The sequence below is a fragment of the Pongo abelii genome, chromosome 15 (assembly GCF_028885655.2).
Source record: "Pongo abelii isolate AG06213 chromosome 15, NHGRI_mPonAbe1-v2.0_pri, whole genome shotgun sequence".
NCBI classification, from domain to species: Eukaryota; Metazoa; Chordata; class Mammalia; order Primates; family Hominidae; genus Pongo; species Pongo abelii.
The window spans coordinates 39,506,945-39,529,843 of record NC_072000.2 but is presented as its reverse complement, the minus strand read 5'-3'; the positions used below and the strand labels follow the sequence as shown (position 1 = coordinate 39,529,843).

General features: G+C 36.9%; 1 protein-coding gene across 5 annotated transcripts in view; it reads right to left on the bottom strand.

The window, feature by feature from the left end:
* Positions 1 to 3,900: 3,900 nt before the first annotated feature.
* Positions 3,901 to 22,899, bottom strand: part of BRMS1L (BRMS1 like transcriptional repressor) — a 45,753-nt gene continuing 26,754 nt past the window's right edge. For 3 of the 5 annotated variants that reach the window (XM_054530040.2, XM_054530038.2, XM_054530041.2), the window contains 6 exons: positions 13,260 to 13,356; positions 11,984 to 12,067; positions 10,906 to 10,970; positions 10,141 to 10,180; positions 7,854 to 8,001; positions 3,901 to 5,526 (listed from right to left, as the gene is read on the bottom strand). In XM_054530040.2, coding sequence (XP_054386015.1) covers positions 5,409 to 5,526; positions 7,854 to 8,001; positions 10,141 to 10,180; positions 10,906 to 10,970; positions 11,984 to 12,067; positions 13,260 to 13,356 — 552 coding nt within the window. In that variant the 3' untranslated portion in view covers positions 3,901 to 5,408. The remainder of the gene's footprint in view (positions 5,527 to 7,853; positions 8,002 to 10,140; positions 10,181 to 10,905; positions 10,971 to 11,983; positions 12,068 to 13,259; positions 13,357 to 22,899) is intronic. The other 2 variants (XM_002824687.3, XM_054530039.2) reach the window with 1 other exon arrangement.

Here is a 22,899-nt window from a genome sequence, read left to right as displayed (position 1 = left end):
AATAGGCCTGCTGTACCCTTTTCTACTTACCTGGCAGAAAAACCACCAATATAAAACTAGAATCTTACAGAATCTTTTAAAATCTTCAGAAGAGAGGTACAAAAAGAGCAAATCCAGAGACCCAGGAGAGGTCACAGAAGGCACCAGGCAGGCAGCAGCCTCACCTTCTTGAGTCTCCCCCCTTGGCAGCCTTGCACAGAGTAGGCATGAGCCATGACCTGTACTGAGAATTTCCTTGGGCAGGTGCACAGGGGAGGAGGGAAAGAAAAGCTCTAAAGGAAGGGAAGGGCGAGTGCACACCCTTGGGCTCTCCTCTCTATGAGAAACCCAAGATGCCCAATAGAGCATTTAGGCCTGAGAGACAGTGTAGCTCAAATGTGTGCCGGAAAGACCCAAAGCAAGTTGGCCCTTGTGTAGTGGATAATCTGTAATTATATATACATATATAAATACATTTGTAAAATATAGGTTAACACCATGGGGTGTAAGGTTCAAATCAAAAACTACTACTCAATGAATCATCTAAACAGTAGCTGAAGTCTTAAAAAAAAAAGTCTTCCTTAATAAGTGCAATTAACCATAGATGTACCTAAACATAATACACTGAAATCATGCATTTAACTTCAAACAAGTTCAAGCACTTTACTATCTCTGCTATTAACAATGCCATTTTCAAAATCTTTCTATAATAAATGAAATACGATTCTTATTTCAACATCCCTCTAACAGCCGATGTCATTTAGCCTCTGCTTAAGGGTCTGGTTTTCTCAGCAGTTTAACATCATTCTGTAACCTTTACTAGCAGAGATAAAATGCTACCACATGGCCTGCTTCTGAACTAGAATTATGATAATTCTCTCAAGAGAATGCAACAGTCTTCTAGCAAGGTCACCACCTCAAACCTGTATTAAAAACGGGAAAACAGAAAAGGGAGAAAAAAAATAGACTCTAAAGACTGTTACTACAAAACTTCTCTTGACCTTCCTTTAATAAAATGTGTTTTGAAAGAGAATAAATTAGCTTCAAGTTTAACAGCAAAGAAATGTTAGCCTTCTACCACTAAACAGACATATTTTTCAGAAAGAGTAGCAACATAACAGTTTTAGAACATCCAGACTACAAATTTTGGGCCGAGTACAGTGGCTCACGCCTGGAATCCCAGTAAATAATCCCAGTGTAATCCCAATGTAAATTATTAAACTGACTGACACTTGGTGTACACTTTAATCCGCTGTAAATTGACCAGTCTAACGTTTCCAGAATTGTCACTTTGGGCCATGTATTAGTTTGCTAGGCCTGACATAACAAAATACCACAGACTAGGTGGCTTAAATAACAGAAATTTATTTCCTCACGGTTCTGCAGGCTGGAAATCCAAGATCAAAGACATGATTAACTTCATCACCTCTCTCAAGCCCCTATCATCAAATATAGTCATATTCTGAGGTACTGGGGGGTAAAGCTTCAATATATGAATTTTGGGCTGGGTGTGGTGGCTCACACCTGTAATCCCAGCACTTTGGGAGGCCGAGGAGGGCAGATCATGAGGTCAGGAGTTTGAGACGAGCCTGACCAACATGGTGAAGCCCCATCTCTATTAAAAATACAAAAATTAGCCAGGCATGGTGGCACGCACCTGTAATCCCAGCTACTCAGGAGGCTGAGGCAGGAGAATTGCTTAAACCCAAGAGGTGAAGGTTGCAGTGAGCCAAGATCACGCCACTGCACTCCAGCCTGGGCAACAGAGCGAGACTCTGTGTCAAAAAATAAATAAGTAAATAAATAAATTAAATTAAATTTATATATATATATATGAATTTTGGGGGGATAAAATTTAGCCCATAACAGATCATATAAAGTTCAAGTTTCTGTACCTATGAAATAAAAAGCAAGACTTTGGCCCACAATGACCAGTGGGGAACTACCCCAGTTAAACCCTAACTGACACACCAGCCACAACTCCTGTACTTCATCCTTAGACAACATAAGGAACATTCATTTTTCTCTAACCCCATTCTGAGCATTCACGTTCTTTCTAAAATATTTTATATTTCATCTTTAGCAACTAAAATAGTTTGCATTCCAATTTAGCAAGAAACTACATAAATCCTAAGTAATGTATTAATTCATCCTACATCCATCCATTTTTTTTGGAGACAGTCTCACTCTGTCACCAGACTGGAATGCAGTGGCATGATCTCAGCTCACTGCAACCTCCGCCTCCCAGGTTCAAGCAATTCTCCCGCCTCAGCTTCCCAAGTAGATGGAACTACAGGTGCGCACCACCACGCCCAGGTAATTTTTGTATTTTTAATAGAGATGGGGTTTCACCATGTTGGCCAGGATGGTCTCACTCTCTTGACCTCGTGATCTGCCCACCTCGGCCTCCAAAGTGCTGGGATTACAGGCATAAGACACCACGCCCGGCCTATCCTACATCCATTTTCTTATAAGAGAAATTCATTTTAGTTCAGTTTTATTGTACTGGATTTACTGGGTCCAAAAACAAAAAGAAAAAACAGATAACTTCTCCTCTAGGTGTTAAGTAGATTTTTTCCTCATCTTCTTAACTCTTATCGTAACAGAAATTAAAGTGCACAAGACCATCAAAAATATGTGATTTGGTTGCACCCTAAATATGGTGCACATGTCCTCAGGACCTCCTGAGTCTGTGTCATGGGAAAAAAAATTATATATATATATACACACATATACAGCCAGTTGTGCTGCCATATTAAAGGTTTCAATTCTTTCTACTGTTTCTGAATCTTTGGAAGTTTTTCTTCTTTTTAAATAATTATTAATGAGGCATACATGGTTCTGCAACTGGTGTTCCAAGTAATGCATACATCAGAACAACTTTTACATGAAGAAGGCTGCAAAAAGTACTCAGTGTCCAGCCCACCAATATGAACAGTGAAAAAGGGGACAAATCAGGAGTGTGCCATTACTATTTGCCAATAATTACTAGTTGAAGAATTGCATTAGTGATACTTAGATAGTATCTCTTTTTAAAAAATGGGAAACAGCAGGAGGGGATGGATTGAACATGAAAAACTAGGAGCTGTGACAATAAAGGTCCAGAAATGATCCTGAGACAGAAGCTGATCATAAACACAGGTGCAGCAGCAGCCACTACATCACATTTTGTAGTTTCTAACAATTTTCCTAAATTAAACTTTATGACCAGACATCTAACGGCAAACTGCCAACAACAAAATATATTTTATAGCATTTTAGTCATAGATAAGCATATGCTTTTATGAATCTTAATATTATGGTAGAATACTACATAAGATATAAATACTAAAGTTTTGAAAATAAATGTACTAAATCATAGTTTTAAAATAAAGATTTTCTAGGCCAGGTGTGGTGGCTTATGCCTGTAATCCCAGTACTTTGGGAGGCCAAGGTGGGCGGATCACCTGAGGTCAGGAGTTTGAGGCCAGCCTGGCCAACATGGCAAAATCCCATCTCTACTAAAAATATGCAAATTAGCCAGGTGTGATGGCAAGCACCTGTAATCCCAGCTACTCCGGAGGCTGAGGCAGGAGAATCACTTGAGCCTGGGAGGCAGAGGTCGCTGCACTCCAGCCCGGGTGACAGAGCAAGACTCCATCTCAAAAAATAAAAAAATAAAGATTTTCTATTTAGAATTTCATTAACTTATACAGTACTTTTTAATCAAAGTACAACACATAGGCATATATTTTAAAATTAAGTATAATTTAGCTGTCTTGAACATCTAAATATACCCCAGAAAGCGCTGGGATTACAGGTATGAGCCACTGCACCCAGCCTACTCCATATCTATTAATGTAAACCAATTCAAATCTTTCTTAGAAGTGGATAGGTTATAACAAGAACTAAATACACGTAAGTAATACAAGACACTACAAATCACACTCAAACACATCTTTTTATTATATACTAAATTTAAAAATACAAATCTTATTAAAAATGCTTATCAAACATTGTATATATAAGTACTGTCAAATACTATCAGGTTTTGACATTATGTACATTTGCTAAGGTTAATTAGAAGCAAAACAATGTAATATCACTTTGCTGACACTGAATTTCAGAAGTTAAGTGTTCTAAAATTTGGCAACTATGAAGTAGTGATCTGCACAGGAAGATGTTTGGAGAGGTAAAATAATAAGAAAGCAAACGGAATAATGCAGATATTTCTGCAGTAAGTGTTAATAAGTAGATTTCTTCCTCATCCTCTTAACTCTCATTGTAACAGAAATTAAAGTGCACAAGACCACCAGGAATACTTGATTTGGTGTACCCTAAATATACACTACAGCCGGCTGTGCTGCCATATTGAGGGTTTTAATTCTTTGTACTGTTCCTGAGGTTTTGGAAGTTAATTTTGAATGTGGCTAGGGGAAGGGAGGCCAACACTTTCTAAATTGCACCAAATGGCCTTAAAGTATAGAAATACCAAAGATAAAAATATTAATTTGGAAATAGATTCAAGGAAATAATCCCTGTCTACTTTGCCCTAGGAATAAAATTAGAATAAGGACACAGTTTTACCTCTGGAAAATGCTTACTAAAATCTGTTTCAAAAGACCAGACATGTACAGCAAGCACAATACTGTCAGTTATTGTTCACCACTTATATACTGCATCATAAATACCAGGTATAAATACCTGCCTCTGAAGGGTCACTAGAAATACAGGTAGAAGCATGTTATCACTTTACACTAATTTTACTCATTAGGTATAATTTGTAAAAATAGGTCACCACCCCACCACACAATCAAGAAAGAGGAAAAGAAAAGTTGCTATTCTACAAAAGTGCTCCTTTTAGCTTTCAAACCCAATAGCTTAATTTTGGGTAAAACAAGATTTTAAGGTATGGCCATCAGTTCTAAATAAGCTGATGATGCCATATATACATCCTCATATATATATATATATATATATATATATATGTTTAAATTTCAGTTCTGGTTTAACACTAATGTACTAGTACAAACCATTTATAGGAAACATTTTATCAGCCTTATTTACAAACACACAATGAATGACAAAGATATGGAAAATTTTAAAAATTGCAGATAAATGTAGTCATTGTTTACTAAAGATAAGACAAATTTGCATAACTTTTTTAAAAACCAAAGAAAAATGTTTAGAAAGAAACCCCTACCATATACAGAATACCTATTGGTCATCAGACCTAAGAGGCAAATCAACATAAGGATCATGATAAAATTTTTATTACTGTTTCTTTTAATAACATATCAATGAGATCTATTTAGAGTACTACCTACAAATACACATTCTCTCATGATTCAGTGAGAATATTAAGTTATTGAATACATTTTTTTTACTCTCATGGCACATTACATTTGGTAACACTAATAAGGTAAATTTAGATAACACTTAAATCATGATTATGAATGTTTAATTGAATATTTTCCTTTCTGTAGCTGTGAAATGTAAAGCTTAGATTTGCTTCCATCAGGCCTCTTAAACCAAACTTCATCATGGTTAATTGTTGTAATTACAGCACTAAAAAGAAAAAAAAAAAAGAATGAATGAATGAATTACAATGTCTCCTCAATTCATTTTAGATTATTACCTACATAAAACCAAAATAAACTGGCCTACAACAGTAGACTCAGGTATATAATTGTCATTTACCAGAATGCTGCATATCAGCAGTGCATGCTGCCAAAAATATCACATTCAGCAACATAGCAGATCATCCTTCTTTTCTTAATAGAGTTGGTAAAATTTACTTTCTATTAGAACTATTAAAAGCACGTTCTTCCTACTCCATCCCCACCCCACCTCTTAAAAAAAAACTGGAGCTAAAAGCACTATTTATATGGTATTATACTTGTAACTCATGTCAGTATCTTTCAAATACTAATCTCTAATTCCCAATGTCAAACCATCTATAGTACTTATACCAATTTTTTTTACACTACTAATCTTTACATAAAAAGATCTATGCTTTAAATAGATTTGTATTTTACTCTTTTTTTAATTATTTATTTTTTATTTATTTATTTTGAGACGGAGTCTCACTCTGTCGCCGAGGTAGGAATGCAGTGGCGCAATCTCAGCTCACTGCAACCTCCGCCTCCCCGGTTCAAGTGATTCTCCTGCCTCAGCCTCCCAAGTAGCTGGGACTACAGGCACGTGCCACCATGCCCGGCTAATTTTTGTATTTTTAGTAGAGACAGCGTTTCACAATATTGGCCAGGCTGGTCTTGAACTCCCGACCTTGTGATCCACCCTCCTCGGCTTCCCAAAGTGTTGGGATTACAGGTGTTAGCCACTGTACCCGGCCTAATTATTTATTTTTTAAAGAGTGGATAGGAATTTTTTTTTTTTTGAGACTGGGTCTCTCTGTCACCCAGGTTGAAATGCAGGGCCACAATCAGGGCTCAACCTCTCAGGCTCAAGTGATCTTCTCATCTCAGCCTGAGTAGTTGGGACTAAGGATAATTTTTTACTTTGTAGAGACAGGGTTCTCTACAAAGAGACCAGCTAGGGCTGGTCTCAAACTCCTTGGCTCAAGTGATTCTCCTGACTTGGCCCTCCCAAGTACTGGAATTACTACAGGAAAGAGCTATTGTACCTGGCCTCATCTCTTTTTAAACAACTTTTATGCTAAGTAGTAGTAAAATATCTCAAAAATAATAACATAAACAGGAGAATCCAGGAGTACCATATATAAACTAGTAGTTCAATGAGCTTCTATGAGAACAGTTATTATACACAATGTTCCTGGAATCCTAAAAATTGAAAGACAAAATTATCATCTTACAATTAAAACCGCTGTATTTGGAAAATGCATACTGTAGACTAAACTCAAGTTGTTTTATTTACCACTGATACCTACAAAACCATATTTTGTTACCACAGAAGTTTACTACTCTGAGAATTAAATCCTACACTACTGGAGAATGAAAGATGATTAACATTAATATTTTCAAAAGGTCACAACCAGATAAAACTTAGAAGGCTATATAAATAGTTATATAAACTTTATTTAAGCCTAGACATATTATTAGGACTTTTAAAAGGCAGTTTTCAAGTTACACTGTTGTTGTTGTTGTTGTTGTTGTTGTTGTTGTTAGAGAGACAAGGTCTCACTCTGTTGCCCAGCCTGGAGTACAGTGGTGTGGTGAAATGATACCTTGCTGCAGCCTCAAACTCTTGGGCTCAAGCGATCCTCCTGTCCAAGCAGCTAGGACTATAAGCACACACCTCCATATCTGGCTAATTTTTTTAATTTTTTGTAGAGACAGGGTCTTGCCAAGTTGTCCAAGCTAGTCTTGAACTCCTGGCCTCACACAATCCTGCCTCGGCTTCCCAAAGTGCTGGAATTACAGGTGTCAGCCACCGCACCCAGCCCTAGGTTATACTTTAATTACTATTAATCTTAAAGGTTTTATTAATTTTCCATTTATTTCCTACTCTAATTGATACAAATTCTTTTTATCTAAAATACTGTAACACATCCAAAAAAGTTAAAGATTATTAGGTCCACCAAAAATTCGTAATAGTCAGGTTTAAGGGTCATTATAGCAGGATCCTAACGATTCACCTACTAAAAGAATTAAGAAACAGGATCAGCTACCTGGCTAAATAATTTCAACATTTCCACTTGCATTAAAGTTTGTGTTCATAAACTTAGTATGAAGTCTGGTTCATATATATTAACACTGCTGTACACACATGTAATCAAGCCATATGTCAAGTGACAAAAGGATCCACAAGCAACTAATGATATAGGTACACTATGGAGGCAGGAAATATTTCATTGACAACAATGTTGTAAATGACAATACTGAGCAACACTGAAATAATAAAGGCTTTTTTACCTTGTAGGACATTCATCTTTTTTATCAATACATATTGTTTGTCCACGTATATACCATTCACCATCATAATATAGTCTTCCCTCTTCAGATCTAGCACTGTGCAGATGTTTTTCCAGTTTCACAGGTGCTAAAGGGATCAGTTCAAAAACTGTTATATTAATAAAACACTGTCAGAAGAACAAAGGGTCAGAACATTAAGAATTAACATCAATCCATGCATATGTAAAAAAGGCCTAAAAATATTTCTTAAATAACAAACCTAAAATGTAATAAAAAGATTTATTCCTTACATTCTTTTACATAATCACTAAGTTTTTAATATAACTACTAAACAAAGCTAAACAATGAACAATAAATCATCAATTGACTAATTAAGTACCAGAAGGGGAAGCAGGTATGTTATCAATTATTAGTGCTAATTTTAAGTAGTATTTAAAATACCAATTGCCATATTTCAATTGAAAATTATACTTTTTATTTTTTCCCCTGCAGGCATCTGATATATCGAAAGAAGCAGAGTTTAATACATGTTCCAAGCATTCCCCAGGCTTTTAATTCTAAAAAGGAAATGTCCTAAGTACAACTTCTGTTTTTAAATTCCAGAAATCATCTGGCATTAGTCAGATAACTCATACAGGAAAAAAAAAATCTTTTTTATGGAAACACAGTGTCAAAAGCATACCATGAAGTCATTCAAATGTCAGCTTCTGAGAGGTCTTCCCTAACTACTCTACCCACTCCTCAGCTAATTGTTATATCAACTGCACAGTTCTTTTAGAGTAATTACTATAATCTGTAACTATCTTCTTAACTGTTTATCTACTTATATATGATTCCATCTCCCCTAAAGAGGCTCCAGGAGATCCATCTTTCTTTTACCATTGTATTCTCAGGGCCTAAAATACCATCGGGTATATTCATTCATTCATTCATTCATTCACTCATTCAACAAATGTTGTCTGAACACTTCCTATACACAAGGAAGTATGCTGGGGAAAAAACTGTGACCCAAAGAGATACGGTTCTAGCCTTTGTGGAGCTTACAATCCAGTCAGGAGATAGACAAAATTAAAAGGTACAAATTGAGTGAAGTGCTATAAGTAAAACTAATAGGATACAATGCTGAAGATAAGAGTGGGAGGGAGACACACTCAACTATGATAATGAGATTCTCAAAAAGAATCTATTACCCAAAAATGTTAAGAACCACTGCTCTACAAGTCTAGGCAGCTGCTCTGGCAGTTAATTCCCCTGGGCAAATACTGCTGCAATTTCCTCACAAATACAAAGTTTAAAGGAATCATTGGGTTAAAAATAAAATGCAATTTTTTTTTTCTTAGAGATGGAATCTTGCTCTGTTACCCAGTGTAGTGGTGTGATCATGGCTCACTGGAGCCTCCCCCTCCAGGGCTCAAGTGATCCTCCCACCTCAGCCTCCCAAGTAGCTGAGACTACAAGCACACACCACCAAGCCTGGCTAATTTTTGTATTTTTTTGTAGAGATGGAGTCTTGCCATCTTGCCCAGGCAGGTTTCAAACTCCTGGGCTCGAGTGATCCTCCTGCCTTAGCCTCCCAAATTGCTGGGATCATGCTAGGCATGAGCCACCATGCCCAGCCTAAACAGAAATTGGTCTCTTATCGATTACTTAAGCTGTTTAAATGTGACTAGAAATTCCAATTCCTTTCCTAAGTATTTCAAATATGTTTTTCTTTTTAATCTAGCTTCATTGTCCTTAGAAGGATTAGGAAATCTCACCTATAGTGAAAGAAGGCAGAAACAGAGAAACTTATCCTAAACACCATCACATTTTGGCAGTGATTTTAGACTTTCAAAAAAAAAAACAAGGAAGTGTAACTTGATATGAACTTTACTAAGGCATATCAGCATTCTGATCTCTCTCCTCAGAAAATGAACACGCAGAATTTTGCACATAATTTCAGAGGATTCACAGAATCTCTGAAGCCAATCCACAAATTCCAAATACCTCCTCTATAGAATGACAGAGCCCATAAAAAAACACTGCATAAATACTTTTTTGAGTTACTGATCCATTATTAGCAATAAGAATGTAGCTGAACACTGAAAGAATTATACCACATTCAGAAATTTTGAAACTTTTACGTGAAGCAATGACTGCAGAAGAATTCCTCATAATTTCAGGCACGGTGTTCACTGATGAAATAAAACCACTGATGGGAGAGTTCTTTAGTATGTAGATGATTTAACAACCCTGATTCAACAAGTCTCCAAAGAGAATATTTCCCAACTCAGACTAAATGACTTACGTTCCGTTTTCACTCTGTGTGGCCCCAATGTAGCCATTGCCTTAATTAAAAAAAAAAAAAAAAAGAGGAAGAAAGAAGTCTGAGTTCAGACTGAAAATATATTTTGGTATCTATTTAATATATACAATATTACTGATTAACTCCATAACAAAGACAGTAAAGTATAACCATTAGCTGCTCTAATAAATTTTTAATGTCTAAGACCATAAAGAATATGAGGGATAACAATTTCTCCTAGAGGTGTTTTCAATACCTGAAATAATCTCTAATTCTCAACTAAGAAATTTACAAAAATGAAAAAAATGTAATATGGAAAACAAGCCTCCACTTTCAGGCAAGAAAAGAAAAGCCTATAATTCTTGAATGTTTAATGATAGGATGTAAGACACATAAGGGTTCAAATGTTCTTTTGTTCAACAACTATTTATCAAGTGTTTTCTATAAGCCAGGACCAGCCAAAGGACTAGGCGCAGATGGTGATGTTATTATTTTTGGGCAGACTAAATAAATGTTTTTTGGACTTTTTCATAAATCATTAGTTATATTATTACAGAAAAACTACAATCAAACTGCTGACATGTCTCTAACTCTTAAAATATCCTTGCAGTTCACTGTTATCTGTAATAGTATTAAATTGCCTTAGAAAAATGTTGCAAAAGCAAAGCATATTTACAATAATATTTTGATGTACTAATAAAAAAATCATAGAATCTTAAAAAGTAGACTATAAAAATATACTTGTGTTCCACTGCTCATTAATCATACCTTCCTAATTGTTGTCCAATCTTCAAGAATATCAAGGTCTTGTAGCATATAAACTATATATGGACGTTGAATAGTCAAGGTCAATTTAGCTGTAAGAATATCACACTTTGAATTATATTTCCAAAGTACTATGTTTCAGAAAATGGAACGATGATTTATGAGCATAATGCTTTGGCATCCTAAATTCTGACTTCAAATTATTCTTCAAACCACTTAATACCAGCATAAATACAGTCTAGTACTTCTGATGTCATAACTACATGCCCTTAATTCCATGATATCATTGATTGTAATATATATCACCAACATAATCACTGGTTTTTAAGGTGGAGGGGAAAAGATGGGGGTAGAGGGATGGTACCATAGAGAATGCTGAAACTGAATATACAATTAATTTACACTCCAATTTTGGAAACATTTAAAAATGTTTTTAAAAAGTACACGAGGCTAGGCACAGTGGCTCATGCCTGCAATCCTAGCACTTTGGAAGGCCAATGCGGGCTTAAGACCATTAAGATGCAGGCTTAAGACATTGGAAGGCCAATGCGGGCTTAAGACCAGCCTGGGCAACATGGCAAAACTCCATCTCTACAAAAAATACAAAAATTAGCCAGGCAAGTGGCACGCGCCTGTAGTCCCAGCTACTTGGGAGGCTAAGGTGGGAGGATCACCTGAGCCCGAGAGGTTGAGGCTAAGGTGAGCCATGATTGTGCCACTGCACTCCAGCCTAGGTGGCACAGTGAGACCCTGTCTCAAGAAGAAAAAAAAAGTACACGTGAGAATTAAACAATCATACTGTATACTAAACGGCTGTTTCACATCAAAGCCCTTGGTGAATGACAAGTCACATTAATTTTCAAAGTTGAGATCATGATTGAATTTCTTCTCCTCTGCCACCTCTCCTGACCTAAAGTATATACTATATCCTGTCTTCAATCGGTTTTATAAATAAATCATCTTTTGTTTATTACAGGATCATGCAAATAAAGTCAGTGTTTACAAATAAAAGTTATAAAGGCATGCACAATGGAAAAACGTACATCAAGGAAAAAAAAACAGAAAATTTGGAAAAGGATATCTGAAACAACAACTGGCTTCTTTTTGTCAGGACTGAAAGGATCCTTCCTCTTTTTTCTTGACTGAAGCTCATCATTCCACAGCTCTGGCAGGTAAACAAAGATTAAGTATTAGTGGGTTTCTGGTGAACAAAGGAGGAAAAAAGACTCTAATTTTATGGTGGCTATTTAGTTACATGTAAAAACGTACAAAACTTCATTGGCAGCTGGGTATATACAGATTAAGCTGTACATAATTTCATGAGCACTATGTGTTTAAGTTTTCCTCTGCCTTTATTAAAGCAAAAATCAATTTGGCACTTAATGACTAAGAACTGATTACCATATTGTCATGCACTTCGTAAAATGTATATTACATGCACTGTCTCACCTAATCCTCAAAGCTACCACTGAGGTAGGTATTCTTATTACTTTCCTTTTACAGACAAGGAGACTGACTTAGAAAAGTGAAGTAACTGTCCATGGTCACCAGACTAGCAGGTGAGGGAGCACTGGCACTAGAGCTCAGCTTATCAGACTCCACCATGCCTACCCTATAGAGAAGTAAACTTTATAACAGATAAAGTAATATATACTCAAGAACTGTAGGATAACCTAGTAGACCTTCCACTCAATGCAGAAAACCTGTCTGCAATACCCTGAAAAAGCCAATTTCACACTGGACTGATCTAATCATTAATAAGTTATTCTTTTTTGTGAAACAAAAATCTACCTCCCTATAACTTCTATCAGTTTGTCCTACCTTGTATGATGTCAAAAAGGTTTTTATTCCTTCTTCCACATGACAGTCTTTCAAGACTTACAAGGAATAACATATACTACAGCTAATTTCCAATACTATTCTTTTTTTTTTTTTTTTTTTTGGAGACAAGGTTGCCCAGTCTGGAGTGCAATGGCGCCATCATGGCTCACTGCAATTGCAATCTCGAACTCCTGGGATCCAAGGATGCTGCCGCCTCAGTCTCCTGCATAGCTGGGACTATAGATGTAGATGTGCAGCACCACACCCAGCCCTGACACTATTCTGCCAGTAGGTTCCTGTCATACTTCTGTTTCTTCCCTTGTCATGTGCTCCATTTTCTACATCTTTCTAAAGTGTGAATTCAAATTACAATAACAATATAATCACCATCACTTTAGAGCTCTTCCCCTTTTCTCCTTTGCTGAGACATTTCATTTATATAATATTAATATTAGAAGACTGAGATACGATAAGACACTACAGTAAACCAAAGGTTTGGTGCCACTCAAACATCACAATCATATCATTCTCCTTACCTGAGGTAATATCAATGCTGTGTCTATCCTCTTCAAGCCTTCTTATCTTCTCCTCTAGTTCACTCTGGACTGTATCATATAGCAACAGCTTTTCGCTCTGGGGAGAAAAACAGATTATACTTAAGTAGAAAGAAAAAAATTGGTGTATCTTAACTAAGAGTACCAAATAACTTAAAGTACTTTAATATATGATGCTTTTGTTTGCTTTTTCCATTCAATTAAAAATTTTAAAGAAGAAATGTCAAATACATGAAAGAAATAAAACTAGAAAATATAGAATCTATACATAGATTTAACTACATGCAATTACATTCTGTATAAGAACATCTAAATTATGTGTGAGGTACATTTAGAGGTAAATATTTACTTTATAAAAAACTGATAGCAAGCCCCTATGGCCCCTTTTAAATATAAGTAGGTCCCATCTGTCACCATCATGGAAAACTTATCCTATAAAGTATATCATTATAAAATGGATCATATTTTCTCACAGGAATAATAATTGGGTCATTATGCCTCACTAATATCTCAGCATCATATTAAAATAGGCAAAGAGAAAGATTCAAGTACAAATTTTATGATTATTTAAAATAATTCAATTATAGTCTAAATTATAAAATTACAGACTAATCATATCCAAATCTCTCTACAGAACTATAGACAGATTGAATTGCTAAAACATACAAGACTGGCAAATAGACTAGAACCCAGGTCTACTAGCTCTAGTCCATGTTTTTAATTATATAATACTGTAGCCCTAATTTAAAAAGCCATAAAATGTACATAATATACAAAGATCAATTACATAAAAAAACCTATGGCCACATGTTTACCTCTAGTGAAGGATATTAGATGATTGGATATAGCTAGATATGACTGTCTTGTGGAAGCTATTGGGATATAGTTGGATATGACTACATGTAGAAAACACAGGCCACACCCATGTAGGCTGCATTCCTGGTGTCAATCATGAAGCCCTCTCTCTTGAGTTTGAAATTTAGAAATTATACATGCTTGAAGGGTTTCCTGAGTGTCAGGGAAAAGATGGCTTACGAATTTGAGGCAAGCCAGGTGCTAAGGAGAAAGCAAAGCTGAAAACTAAAACTAGATTTCATATCAAACATGGTTTCATTGCATGCTGTTCTCTGTGCTTATCTCCTTTTGCTTGTTCCCTTGCCTTTAGTAAAGTCTTATGAAATATTCCAGCTTTATCTATATTGTGCTACAAGACTCGGAAAATATCAGAGAAAAAGGGAAAGCAGTCCCCCTCCACAAGACCTTGGTAGCCCCTATAAATAGATCCAATCTCCCCAACCAAAGATGACTCTAAATGCAGAGCTGGAGTGATAAGCCTCTTGCTGTTAAGAATATGAACATTTAATTGGTGTATTCTCTTTTCTTCCGATTAACAAATTAGGCCAAGCAGAAATTCTTTAAAAAATCCACTAATCATTCTTTATTATTTTTTAAAAAGCCACAATGAAATTGAAATGTTCGAAGCACTGAAGGCATCTCTAAAGATATCAGAAGTATACTTTAAAGTAGAACTGCCATGAATCCATTCTCATTCTTATTTCTCTTTCTTTTTCTTGGAAAGTTCTCTCCCTTTTCTCCAGCTTCTCAAGACCCTCAAAAAGCTCCCCTGAAGGGAAAATGAAGCCCTAATGCAACAGCTAGAAGATACCTGGAAAAGAAGGGGGCAAACTCTCTTGTTTTGGTGGCTGTGGAGGTTTCTATGTTCAATAGTTATTTTGGTTTTTAAAAAATACTACTCATAAGTATAGGTTTGGTTTCAAGATCCCACATCCCTCTAGTCTTCACATCTAGACTTACTGATTTTGCTCACTAATAACCCCTTTCCCAGGCTGACGCCTATGCTGTTTCACATCAGGAGAGCTTTAAAAAGCCCCAGGAAAGTGGCTCCAAGCTTCCATTATTGTACCGACCTCACACTGACCTGTATTCAGAACCAACTCCTCTTTGGCAGTTCCCTGACTTAGATACCTCACAATTCTCAACTTCTATTAGGACTGGAGCCCTGGAAGATTTTCATAGGCTATTATCAGAGAGTGACCCATTAAAAAGCTACAATAGTTTTTTTTTTAAGCATACTGCATTGGAATAAAAAAAATGCAGAATAGAATTTTAAAACTCAGAAACACTCTGGCTATGCAGAAATGACAAAGGTGACTTTTCAAATCATCTGGAAATCTGACAATAAATGACAAGAGAAAAATGAGTTTAGGCCAGCCACGGTGGCTCATGCCTGTAATCCTAGCACTTTGGGAGGCTGAGGCAAGTGGATCACTTGAGGTCAGGAGTTCAAAACCAGCCTGGCCAACATGTTGAAACCTCGTTGTCTTCTCTACCAGAAATACAAAAAAATTATCCGGACATGGTGGCAGACACCTGTAATCCCAGCTACTCAGGAGGCTGAGGTACTAGAATCGCTTGAGTCCAGAAGGTGGAGGTTGCAGTAAGCTGAGATCATGCCACTGCACTCCAGCCTGGGTGACAGAGCAAGACTCTGCCTCAAAAAAAAGAAAAATGATTTTAACTATATCCTGAATATGTTTTGCTTTACATTATACATAATTTACATTACATATAAAAGTAAATGGACTAAAGGATTAAATTTATAAAATGAAAACTAAAAGAAAATATTAAAGAAACAATATGTAAGAAATTTCCCAGAACTGAAGATATGAATTTTTTTATTAAAAAGTTCATCTGGTCAGGCACAATGGCACACACCTATATTCCAGCACTTTGGGATATGGAGGCAGGAGGATCACTTGAGCCCAGGAGTTTGAGACCAGCTTAGGCAACATAGTGAGACCCCATCTCTACAAAATATTTTTTAAAATTAGCTAAGCATGGCAGCGTGGGCCTGTAGTCCCAGCTACTCAGGCAACTGAGGCAGGAGGATTACTTGAGCCCAGGAGTTGGAGGCTGCAATGAGCTATGATTGCACCACTCTACTCAAGCCTGGGCAATAGAGCGAGACTCTGTCTCTTTAAAAAAAAATTCAAATAAATAAATACATAAAATCAAAAGTTCCTCTGGGTATCCAGTACAATGAACGAAAAAAGACCACATCAAAGCACATCATCTCACAATCCCACAAAACCAAGACAAGAATAAAGAGAAGATCCTAAAAGTATTCAGGAAGAAAACAGGTCATGTACAAAGGATCAGGAACAAAAATGGTAAGAGACTTTACAAAAGCAATGCTGGAAGCTAGAAGATAATGTAACAATGCCTTCAAAATTCTGAGGAAACATGATTTCTATCTAGGAATTCCATACTCTTAAGTGTGAGCGTCAAGATGTTTTCAGACAGGAAAGATGTGGTGGTTTTAAAACATGTCCAATAATCCTTTGATACTCCTAACTTCAAATGGTAGAGACTAATACTCTTTCTTGAATACGGGTAGGATGGGCCAGGCACGGTGGCTCATGCCTGTACTCTCAGCACTTTGGGAGGCTGAGGCTGGCGGATCACTTGAGGTCAGGAGTTAAAGACCAGCCTGGCCAACATGGTAAAACCCAGTCTCTACTACAAAAAAGGAAAAAATAAGCTGGGCATGGTGCAGGCACCTGTAATCCCAGCTACTTGGGAGGCTGAGGCAGGAGAATCACTTGAACCCAAGAGGTGGAGGTTGCAGTGATCCGAGATTGCACCACTGCACTCCAGCCTGGGTGACTAAGCAAGGCTCCATCTCAAAAAAAAAAAAAATGGGTAAGATGTAGCAACTGACTTCTAGTGAACAGAATGTGGCAGAAATCTAGGCCATAAAAACAGTCACCTCTGTCTTGCTATCTTGGATCACTAAGTCTGGAAGAACCTGGGTACCAGGTTATGAAGACACTCAATCAGCCTGTGGAGAGGCCCATGTTCTCACATGGGTTCTCTAAGGCTTCTCACCAAGAACCAGCAACAACTTGCCAGCCTGCGAGTGAGTCACCTTAGAAGCGGATCCTCCAGCCTCCAATCAAGCCTTGAGATGACTGCATCCCTGGCTGATATCTTCACTGCAACTTCATGGGATTCCCTGAGCCAGAACCATCCAGCTAAGTTGCTCCCAAATTCCTGGCCACTGAGACTGCAAAATAATAAATGTTTATTGTTGTGTTAAGCCACTAAGTTTTGGAGTAATTAATTATAAAGCAATAGACAAGCAATATAAGAAATCTCAAAAAACTAACTTCTAGAAATCCTTTCTCAGGATGCTACTGAAAGATACACTCTACCAAACTTAAGGAGAAAATAAGATGCTAGCAGAGGAGAGGTGAAGGGGACATCCAGGTTGCTGGTAAAGAGATGCCCCAAGAAGACAGATGCAGCTGGCCTCCATCTGAAAGAGGGAGCAAGAAGATAAGGGACACGAGGGATAGAGGGGTTGCTTCCAGGAGGGAACCCTTCAGAAGAAAATGAGGCTGATGGATTATCTGATGCGTTTGATCGCAGAGAAAACAGCATTAGGACTTCAGTGTCTCAAAGAAGCAAATATGAGGGGTTTTTCTAGGTCATTCTAGAAGTCATCAGAAGACACTGTTTACACCTAACTTTAAAACGAGAAGCAGTTTTGACCTTTATTGGACAGGAGTTTAAATCTTCATATAGTTGAAAACTTATGAGAGGTCCAGTGCTTTTTTTTTTTTTTTTTTTTTTTACTTTTCTTGAGTCCATTAAGTAACATGCTTTTTATTTTGTGGAATACTCAGGCTTCATGAAAAATCAATACAACTGTACATGTTTAGCTTAATTAAAAGAAAAACAGCATTAGGAGGACTTCATAGATCTGCTAAGGTCTGTGGGAAGAATTGATAAACAGAGAAAACTAACAAACAATAAATGAAGCAATTATTAATTCCAAAGTTTAAAAAAATACACAAGAAAAATTTTAAACATAATGTAACTCTTGACTCAGTAAACAATATTTATAATTTAAAACAAAAATTGTAACACAACAGTATTAGAAGAATGAAACAGAAAAATCCTCAGCTTCTATAATAGGAAACCAACAGATAATGTCTATAACTGCTTTATTTAGAAATATGAGGGCCAGGCGCAGTGGCTCACACTTGTAATTCCAGCACTTTGGGAGGCCAAAGCAGGAGGATCGCTTGAGGCCAGGGGTTCAAAACCAGCTGGGCAATATAACAAGACCCCCATCTGTATAAAAAAAATTTTTTTTTTTTAAGAAAGGAATATGAGGGTAAATTCCAGAAGCAACTGATACACAAGTTAGAAATATAATTACCACTGGGATATAGAATTTAAAAATAGGACAGAAGACTGCTGTTTTTCATTATAAATTATAAGGCTATACCTTCAAAAATATATACACACATTACCTGCTAACAACAAATATATATATATACACACACACACATATACACATATATACACACACACACATATACATATACATATATATATATATATATATTTTTTTTTTTTTTTTTTTTTTGAGATGGAGTCTTGCTCTGTCGCCCAGGCTGGAGTGCAGTGGCATGATCTCATCTCACTGCAACCTCCGTCTCCCAGGTTCAAGCAATTCTCCTGCCTCAGCCTCCCAAGTAGCTGGGATTACAGGCGGGTGTGACCACGCCCAGCTAACTTTTCTATTTTTAGTAGAGACGGGGTTTCATCATATTGGCCAGGCTGGTTTCGAACTCCTGACCTCAAGTGATCTGCCAGCCTTGGCCTCCCAAAGTGCTGGGATTACAGGCATAAGCCACCGTGCCCGGCCACAACAAATTTTTTAAAAGAGAAAATAAGTTAGGATACAAAATAGTAGATTCAAAATCATAATAGCTAGTTTTTTAAAAAATAGGCCAGGCTGAGGCGGTAGGATCACTTGAGGCCAGGAGTTTGAGACCAGCCTGGGCAACCTAGCAAACCCTTTATCTACTAAATATACAAAAAATTAGCCAGTGTGGTGGCAGACGCCTGCTGTAATCCCAGCTACTCAGGAGGTTGAGGCACAAGAATAGCTTAAGCCTGGGAGGCAGAGTTTGCAGTGAGCTAAGATCGCACCACTACACTCCAGCCTGGGCGACAGAACAAGACTCTGTCTCAAAAACAAAACCCAAAAAAAAAAATGTACATACTTATTAACAGTGATTACCTCTGGTTGGAAGATTATAGTTGATTTTATCTTTCTTTAGACTTATTTCTCAATAGACATTTACTAATGTCATAATCAGAAAAAAATTAAGTGAATAAACAACCAAAAGATCAGAACCCTGAATAGTTTTCAGCAATTTTCTCAAGAACCTGAATCCTAACATGAACACTGAAGGCTTCTGAGACCTTGCTACCACCTGCTGTCAGATCTTAATAGTCATATCTCAAGCCCTGTGGTGAGGCTTAACTGAGATAACCTAAATAAAGCATCTCCACCTGTCTTAGTGTCTGGCACACTGTCATATTCTATACATGTGATTTCCTTCCTTAATTTGATACAAACCATCTGCTGCCTCTTGCCCCTGTGGTTTTGGGGATACTTTCTGTATGCATGCCTGTGTGAACATGTCCAGTCTCCGGTCCTGCCCCTCCTCTCTATCTGCTGCTAAACAAACTTTTATTCTGACAACTGGCAGGGTGTCTTCCTTCTTTCCACTTCCCTTGCCTCGCAGAATTATTTCCATATGAGTCTAACGTAAGAACAAAAGAATAAGCAGATAAAAAGCCCTGAATAATGACATTCAGATTAAATGGTAAACTGCATGAATGAGTAGAAAGATCAAAGGATTTCAGTCCTGGTTCTGCTGCTCATTAATTGTGTGACCCTGAGCAAATTACTCAACTTCTATTAGCCTCAGTTAACCTACTCATAAAATCAAGATAATTCCTATTCCATAATGTTGTTGAAAGGATTAAAATGACAGAGTAAATATAAAATATATAGCATTTTAAAGATAGGTTACCTTTCACCCTGCTTCATTTCCTCTATCTAGAATGTCTTTGAACTACTGGTATCTTCGGATTAATTATATAATAGATGATTTAAAATAGATTAACATGTTAAACAGAAAAATGTCAGATTAACATGTTAAACATAAAAATGTCAGGCCACAACTAAACTATTAATAGAAGAAATTTTGGTTAATATTTAGTATCTCTATGGCTTTCAAAGCTGAAAAATGATAGAAGAGAAGAAGACCAACGTGTTTAAATAAAAATACTACTTGTTGACTTCTGCTTCTTACAATACAGTGGACTAGATACCCAATACACCTAGATAGATTTCCTGGATAAAATACCACAAACATCCTTTTAAAGATATTCTTAAACTCTTAAGAAAATAAAGCTGTGGCTTGACACATGGCTCACACCTGTAATCCTAATGCTTTAGGAGGCTGAGGTGGGAGAATTGCTGAAGAACAGGAGTTCAAGACCAGCCTGGGCAACATAGCAAGACCCCCATCCCTACAAAAAAATAAGAAAATAAGGGATATCCCCAAGGAGCCAAATCAACAAGGAGCTAGAAACCAGCATGTTAACCTGATGAAGCTGTGGCTTCCTTAAAGGAATCTGCTGGTATCAATAACCTAGAGGCATGCTTTTCAGCGCTATCTGGGAAACAGAGAAAGGTCCTGGGTCTAAGCAGAGTAGGGAACTGGAACTGGGATCTCTGCACAAAGCCCTGAAGGACTACAATGTAAAAGTAAACCAAAAAGATCCACCTGAGGTAAATATGTCTGTCTCTGCCTAGGCAGTAAGAGGGGGGAAAAGTTTTTCCTGAAAGTATGTCCTCTCAAGCATGACCTCCATGTACTTGAAATTCAAACACAGCACCTTCAGAAATTCAAACCCGCACCTTCCAAGAAATCCCAAGCACAAAATTAGTCATTGGCTGGTGGCACACCATGATGTCTAGCTGAAACAATCCAGCAGAAATAAAAGCAGAGACTGAGGAGCTACATCCTCTGACCAGTGCTCACAGAATTCCTACCAATAAAGTCTGCCTTAGGTCAGAATCATAACATAGGAAATAAGCTGTGAGATATGGAAGAAGTAAAAAACAGTAGACTTAGACAGCAAAGAACTTCAGATAATAATTTACTGAACAAAGAGATAATGGAGTTCTGGAAGAAGGAAGTAGAGAAAATGGAACAGAGACAATATCAGAAAATATAATGGCTGAGAAATTTCCAGAACTGAAGGAAAATATGAGTTCAGAAAGCCCAACAAACCCAAGTCAGGAGAGAGAAAAATAATCTATATGGGGACACACAGCAGAAAAACCGAAGATCAACCAAGAGCTTAAATGCGGCCAGTAAGAAGGAAACCCAGCTTATCGACAAATGACTGCAGACTTGCTCTTAAGCACAGACTGTGGAAAGTAAGATCCTAAAAACTTTAAGAGAAAATAACTGTCATCCTAGAATCTTATATTCCCCTAAACTTCCCTTCAAGAATTATTCCAAATAAAGCTATTTTCAGATGAATAAAAACTGAGTTTACCACTAACAGACTCTTAGTGAAGGGATGCCTAGGATGTTCTTTAAGGGAAGCAAAAAGGAGCCTGCATGGAAGGGTTGTAACTCAAAAACAGTGAGCAAGAAACCAATAAAATACGGATAAACCTAAAAAGAACTAACTATATGAGACCAAAATAATGTCTCATTTGAGGGTAAAAAGCAAGATGTAACTAAAATACTGAACAACTATAACTTGTATTATAATTTGGGAGGGAATAACTGGAGTTAGAGGGTTGTAAGGTCCTTTATAGTAAGAAGGTGGGCAGAGTTAATAATTTTTAGATTCTATTAATGTAGATAAGCATGCTGAAAATTTAAGGCAATTATTAAAATAATAGAAATGGAAGGTATGGGGGTAATCACTAACAGAAATAGAGGATATAACTTTATGACATAATTTTTAAAACTTGATAAATTAGCCCCTCCAAAAAAGTTATGAGGGAATTAAAAAGGACAAATCAGAACCAATGGAAAACTCAAAATACGTTAGCATTAAATATCAAAATATGGGTTGGGCACAGTGGCTCATGCCTATAATCCCAGCACTTTGGGAGGCTGAGGCAGGAGGATCGCTTGAGCCCAGGAGCTCAAGACCCAGCCTGGGCAACATAGCGAGACTGTGCCTGTACAAAAAGACTTTTTTTTTCTTAATTAGCCAGATGTGGTGGTTTGCACCTGTAGTCACAGCTACTTGGGAGGCTGGGGCAAGAGGATTGCTTGAGCTCAGGAGTTTCAGGCTGCAGTGAGCCACGATCACACCACTGCACTCCAACTGAGCGACAATGAGACCCTGTCTCAAAAAATCATCATCATCATCATCATCATCATCATCATCATCATTAGCATCATCATCAAAGTAATCACTATAATCATTATAAATGTAATTGGACTAAATTTGTCAGTTAAAAAGTAGAAGTAGTTAAAATGGATTTTTAAAAAATCATCAAGATATATGCTATTTAAAAAGTGATAACATAAAATATAAGGCCAGAAAAAAAGGTTTTAAAAAAATGAAAAAAAATTATATCAGACAAATGCCATGCCAAATAAAACTAAGGTGGCCATTTTAATTATCAGACAAAAGAGACTTTTTAAATCCCTTTTTAATGTTTTTCTGTCTCTGAAACATGGACAGAAGAGCATTA